A 6,862-nucleotide genomic window follows, 5' to 3' on the forward strand; every position below is an offset into this window, starting at 1 on the left:
TGACGCCTTCACAACCTGACTGAACACTGCTTACAATCCCTTCTTGGACACTTCTCAAATATTTCCCAGGTCAAATTCCCTTAAACCCAACACGCCCAGTTTGAGACACACATAAGGTTAATTACTGTTCCAGCACCAAGACTTTTTATAATGAGAACAAGCAGGCTTTACATAAGCTCATTTAATTAACAGAGAGGGGGGTTCAAATGTGTGAACACAGCTCTGTTGTGTGACAGTGAAGCAGACTACACGGTCTGTTGCCTTCTGTTAATGCAGCAAAACAATATAACCCGTAAGTTGTGCAACACAGACAGAATAGTTTTCAACTTTAAGAGCTGTAAGAAGGAAGTAAGCACATGTAGACAGCCGCACATAGTTTTACTACATTTATTTTGTTTTTTTTAATCTGAAGTACGCCAGTTTCTAATTTTGCACATGCTGGAAATTCAACGAGCCATGAAAGCCCTCTGATACCAATCTGATCAACGAACCATCACATATCATGTAAATAACGACGTGAACAGGCCGACAGAGAGAAAGACTGATTTTAATTAAAACAGATGTTTCTATGAAGAACACACCTCTGTTAGTTAATACAAACACAGGACTGTGTACACATGTTTAACAAGGAGTTCTCTGGTGAATGTCTGAGGCTTGAAACTCTCTTTGTTTCAACTTCCCTGAAGGATGCAGAGTTGCACAAGGCAAGAAACAACACAGATCTGAGCCCGAGCGTCCTGTCAGACGTTTGAGAATCACATTAAAAACTGAATGTCCAAGAAAAATAAACAAAACCCTGCAGAAAACCTCCCCTACAAAAGACACGACGTGGTGCACTGTGATCTACGCGTCGTCTGGCTTGTCTGCTGGAGGCCCACATGGCTGCAGCATCTTCTCCATCAGGTTGAAGCGAACACGCGCTTTGCTCTCGTTCTCAGCCACGGAGAAGTAGTTGAGCAGGTCGAAATGTCCCATGTAGGAGCAGTAGGAGTCTCGGTGCTGGTTCACCAGCCATTCCCACTTGCTGGTGTCGGCGTGTCCGGTGCCGATGTACTTGGACTGGAGATGCTCCAGCTGACTGTGGATGTTGTATCGGTCCGTCATTCTCGCTCAGGTCGGGAATAACAGACTCTCTGGATGGAGGAGAGAGAGAGAGAGAGAAAACCAATCAATCAATGGAGGAGAAGAACTAGGCTAAGTTAGCATGCTAACTGTAAACGTGAGGCGAGCTAACTGCTGCTAATCCAACAAAAGTCTCCCTGAATCGACGCCTTTCGCTAAATATAATATTATTTAGGGATCATACGACTTTCTGATATAAAACATACGTACTCGATAATAAAGTAGAGAAGAGGAGAGACAGCAGAAGTTTTTAACAACTAATCGATCCGACCGCGGTTAGCCTGTAACAGAGGAGATGTGACTTCCGGTGTGGTCCCTCTGTTAAGTAAACCGGTGGGGGAAAATGGCTGTGGCTTTTTGTTCCCCCTCTAATTCAGACGGATTGAAGTTTAATTATAAAAGAAAAAAGAATAAAAATAATTATAACATAATAAGTGAATGCATATTAAATTAAGACATTGAAGGAAAAATAAATTACATAAAATTCAACACAATGAAATTAAATGAGCTAAAGCGAGACAGCAGAAAATGATGTCTCTGTGTATCCTGGAGAGGAAAATCTTTTTGGATAAAATAGAATAAAATCTTGATGAAGCTCAGTGCAATTTTATTTTGGTGTGAATTTTATTCCTAGTAATTACCATTTAATTACTAAGCTTTAATTTTAATTCAATCTTCAATTTTAATTCAATTTAAGAAAAGCTCAATTAATTCATCTTAAACAGTTGAGCAGGAAGTCTGTCTGAAACTCTGAGGTTGCCAGATTTCTGTGGGTTTCCAGGTTTCTGTGGTAGGGAACACTGAGGAAAACACCTCCAGTCCTTAAAATGCTGTTTAACATGTTAACAAACTGTTTATCTTTAGCTCATTCAGTTCGCTTTCTTTGTACGTCCCTTTGCTTTACATTAATCAGCAGCAGTTGTTGAGATATTTAACTCAGATCCTCAATTAAGAACCTCTTGGTGGCGCTGGCAGGAATGTCAGGGGATAAGAATTCATTATGAATTTACTTTGGGAAATATCATATCAATCAGTCCAATATCTGAACCAAATCTTCATGGTAATGAAATAGTAGTATAGCTGCTGAAATATATTTACATAGACCAAACTGAGAGACTGTCAGACAAACACTTGTATCCCTGGAATGGGTTAAATATAATTTCTGAAAGGTTACCAAGATGTATTGTATCTTCAGAAGTGACTTCAATATCTCACCTATGTGTTTACTGATATCACACTCTGATATCACATTCATGCTGTTTCCATGTCCAAAGATGATTTATCACTTTAAGTGTTAACAGTTTATTTTTCTCCTGAGGGACTTTGTACAATATACTTTAATTTTCAATGGAGTTGTTTCTCCTCTTATAGCATATTAATAAAGCATGTTCATCCCCCGAGCCTTATAATGACCAGAGAGGGGCAACTGTTTTATATGGTTTACCTGAGTAAATCAAATAAACAGCCGCAATAGCAGAGTCCCGTGTGTGGAATATGTTTTTATAACTAAAGTTCATTTCCACTTTCAGTCTCTTGATGGGAACAGTTTGCACAATCTGACTTGCACAAGCTCTTCTATTTTTGGATTTCAAGTTTTTGGTCAATTATTTTCTTGTTAAATGAGTTGTTATGGTTTGTTGAGCTGAGTCAACACATTGTTGTTTCTTATTAGAAACGGCAGTAGAAAGAGGGAAGCAGATGGCAGCAACCATTGTAATAGCTCACATTCACTGGGTTAGACTGCATTGACAATAGAAATACAATATGTCCGTCTGTGTGGAGTCATAAACCCCTCATACGTAAATATAATGTGGCTGACAGGTATGTTGGGAGTGGTACTGGCTTTGCTCCCTCTCGCCCACTTTAAAAGATTTACATTTGCTATTTCGTATTTTTCTAGATCTGGAGCTGTTCATAGAAAACAGATTTTTTTCCCATATGGCACACAGGGAGAAAATTGCATGAGCATAAGTTAAGACACTTCAGGGGGAAAGGGACTGAATTTTCTATAGATGTTCATGGTGGTTTTTATTTGTTCAGCCTGTGATACACTGATATAACCCAAATGGAATAAATCTGTGTCTGTGCAGTCATGCTCCGGGGATGGAGCCATGGTAGCAACAAGAAAACATCCACCATTATTTCATTGAGGTTGTGTAGGTTCACCTTCATGTATTATTTAACTTGAAAAAATGTCCCCAGAGGACAGATTTTCATTACTACTGGTTGTCTGCAAAGCTCACTGACTCTGTAGGAAAATATCTGATGAGAATAACAGGAAAGGAAGATCCGTTCTACGCTATCACACTGCAATATGGAAATCAAAGGAACAGAGATAACATTTCTGCAGGTCCTTGCAGAAACCACTGGGAGTGAGGTCATGACTGTGTCACACCTTCGCTGTTGCTGAGGCCGATACTGTCTTTGCTTCATAGCCCAAGGGATTGTGTGATTGTGATCAGTTTCCGTTCCTTCATGCTGGTGGTGTCGTGCAGCAGGTTCTGAGGGGGGGGGGCGACTGAATGTTCCAGTCCCTTGGTGTTAGAGATGCTGAATGCACAATGAGGCCAGCGGACAGTTAGAAAGATGTGGGATTTGCATTAGAATAAAGATTGAATTATATGCATGTCATTAGTCATGTAACAGGAGAAATGAGCTCTACAGTAAGAGGCCACATTATGCTTCTGCTCTCACTTATCTCCATGTGTGTGTGGTGTGTGTGTTTTATCATGGTCATTATTCACCAGCCTTTTTTTGAGTTTGACTGTTTCCATGACGAGGATTGTTTAACTTGTATTAGTAAGTGTGGATACTGCTGAGTGTTTTTAGTGAACAAGAAATGATTATGGCCTTATCTGCAATTCTAAAGAGGGAATACAAATATTACAGAAATATTATGCAGGTTCTATATTTCCCTATAAGGTCACAGAAAGGATCTGATATGAATAAATCTATGAATAATACATCTCTGGTCATAGTCCTAGCTTTTATTTTCCTTTGTGTTTATATTGTATATTTTACCTATGTTATTACCTTTAGTGTTTATTCTCTTATGCTATTACATGCAACACTTCCCCATGGTGGAACTAATAAATACATTTCTTATCCTATCATTATCTAATTCATAGGAAGGTCCCAGAAAATTATGTAATTTGGTTTTAGTTATCGGGAACTGAATTGATTTTTCATTAGGGAATAATCCATTTTAAAGGAATTAGTCTTCCATAAATCTGGGAGACAAGTTAAAGTAAGGAAAGTCAAAATTGAAGTAGCAAAGACAGAGATATATTGACTTTGAAGCCCCTTTCACACTAATCTAGAAAACCCACTAACACCCACTGTCATCTGGCTCTGCAGTAGACACAGGTTTTATTGGTTCCCTGCTCCAGTCGGCAGCGCTGGAAACAAAACACCTGGGTGAACATGTTCATTTCTATAGATGCTGATGCTGAACCTTTTTTAGTACAATGTTATGACCTACGTCAAACTTCCAGATGTTGTCACACAAATAGCCATGAATGTATGTTTAGATATTGTTTTTTACATTTCAGGAACCACGTGCAGCAGCAATTTTTCTTTTTATCTTTCAAAGTGAAACACTTGCATGACGGCAAGCGGAGAGAGCTTTTCAGTTTCCTTCTAATTTCCATGTAAAACAGGTATTAGACGTCTCTGGGTCCAACACTACGCCACTATTCCCACAAATCAATTATTCCTTCATTAAAAGTCAAACACCCATAACTTCATCAAACCAACTTCTTATTCTTACTCATGTGTTAAATAGGGCGAGTGCCCCTTTAAGACCAATGAGAAGAATGAACTCCCTGTTTTCTTCTTAAGGTTCTTTTTTAAAATCTTTTTCAGCTCAGGTTCATTGTTACACAAAGTGTACACATATTGAAGGAAAACCTTGTCATCGGAAAGTGGATCATCTTTGCGAACCAGGTACCGTGGATGTTTTCTTTGTAAAATCCACCTCGTGACATCCTTCAAGGACTGTGGAAGATGCTCACAGGTTTATGAAGTGCTCAGGGTTACTAAGACTTCGATTTACTGTTCATTTTTCCCTGCATTTATTTAGTTTTTGTTCAAAAAACAGATGCATTTTTATCTCACTTTTGCAGGGGTGTGATTATTCAACTGTGGGTTAGGCCAATGTGTTAGCGAGCAATCTTGGGAACTGCAAAGCAAAGCACAGGAAAGGAGGGAGGGTAATGAAATCAGGGGGATGGATGGGGATATAACCTGACTGGATGGCTCCTGTGCCTCACAGTCCCGCTGAGTGATAGCCTAGTAAAAAAAGAATTGAGTAAGTGATACTTTAGACCAACTGTGTAAGATGGAGCACGTCACCCACTGCCAGAGGCAGACAGAGAGAAGACGTAAAAAAACAACTGCACCCTGTAGGGCTGTTGCAGCAGAGGCTGGTCAGTTGACGGACAAATCGAGGTGGCTCATTGGCCAGCTGACAAACTGCTGACTTTTGCTCTCTGGCTACTTTATCGACAGATGAATTCATGAGATGGACGACAGGTTTGCAGGACTCAGAGATCAGTCCCGTGCTGAAGCACAACCTCGGCCCCACTGCTGGTTTGCTCTCCTGGATTTACTCATGTCCGTTTACTCGGGACAATCCATGAGTTTCATTTCCCCGTCACACCTGAGACTCTCTCTCCAGCGTGCACGCCTCTTTACTCTCCTGAAGTGCAGCAAATCATGACAGGAAAATGCAATGTTCCTCTTGGTTAAATCATGACAGCCGCTCAGCCATTTATCTGGGTGTGAAATAGCTTGAGGAAACGACAGCCCTGTGCTGAGTAGCTGGAGTATCAAGGCCCAGAGGACTTAAATCGGATTTGGCACGGCTCTGAGCACACAATCTCACTTTTCCTCGCTCCTGTTTTCGGAAATCATAAAGGATTTATGTCTATTTGCTGTTAAAAAGCTAATTAATTTCCCCGCTGATCGCATGCCGTGATCTGTCAACCTATCACAGCTTTGGTTATAAGTTCCAGGACGCTGGTAGTGGCAAAGATTACACAAGTTTCTGTGGAGCCCTCACAGCAGAACCACACAGTGCAGAATGAATAAACAGATACATCACACAGGCTACATCCACACTACTACATCCACACCACTACGTCCATACTACAGCAGAGTTTTTAAGTTTGGAAATGCTGATGGTCCATTTTTAGTCTGGACGCACAGAAGCAGAGATGTTAGGAAACTATGATGCAAACTCTCACAACTTCTTGCTAATCGGGTCGTTTCAGTCACGATGTAGCCTTCCCTGATTCGTCCTGTCACATACCTGAGTAGAATGCAACATGGATGATCTATTATAAGCGTTGCTGACCATGTTGTTACATAGGAGACAAGCCATTATTCAGGCAATCTGCAGCCAACAACCAAAACTTTCCTGTTTACATCACCACATGCACGCCCAGTGTGCACGTGTGGTCACATGTTCTGCGTTTCCAGGCGTGTGATCATCAACAAAATGTTCTTCATTGTTGTCATAGGGACCCTAATTTTTCTCCTCAAGACCTTTGAAATGTAAGGTCGGGTTTGGATGAGTGAGAGCTGAATTTCAGCCAAGGAGAGTTTGATCATAATCATCATGACAGGACCGATCATGCTGCCAACTCCAATAAGAATAATGCCTGGCTTCTCAACGGTCCCTTACACGACAGGGCACAGTTAAAGGCATGTACGCAGACATACGTGCCACAAACACGCC

General features: G+C 40.7%; 1 protein-coding gene across 1 annotated transcript; it reads right to left on the minus strand.

Annotated features, from left to right (window-relative positions):
• Nucleotides 1-531: 531 nt before the first annotated feature.
• Nucleotides 532-1,471, minus strand: sf3b5 (splicing factor 3b, subunit 5). The gene is made up of 2 exons (XM_020087157.2): nt 1,333-1,471; nt 532-1,133 (listed from the first exon to the last, which is right to left on the minus strand). The coding sequence occupies exon 2, from the start codon at nt 1,102-1,104 to the stop codon at nt 844-846; it is 261 nt and encodes an 86-aa protein (XP_019942716.1). The 5' UTR covers nt 1,105-1,133; nt 1,333-1,471; the 3' UTR covers nt 532-843.
• Between the last annotated feature and the right edge of the window lie 5,391 nt (nt 1,472-6,862).

This window comes from Paralichthys olivaceus, chromosome 14 (assembly GCF_024713975.1).
Source record: "Paralichthys olivaceus isolate ysfri-2021 chromosome 14, ASM2471397v2, whole genome shotgun sequence".
Classification (NCBI taxonomy): domain Eukaryota; kingdom Metazoa; phylum Chordata; class Actinopteri; order Pleuronectiformes; family Paralichthyidae; genus Paralichthys; species Paralichthys olivaceus.

Coding starts and splice junctions, on each gene's coding strand:
- sf3b5 (XM_020087157.2), bottom strand. CDS start 1,104: ATGACGGACCGATACAACATCCACAGTCAGCTGGAGCATCTCCAGTCC.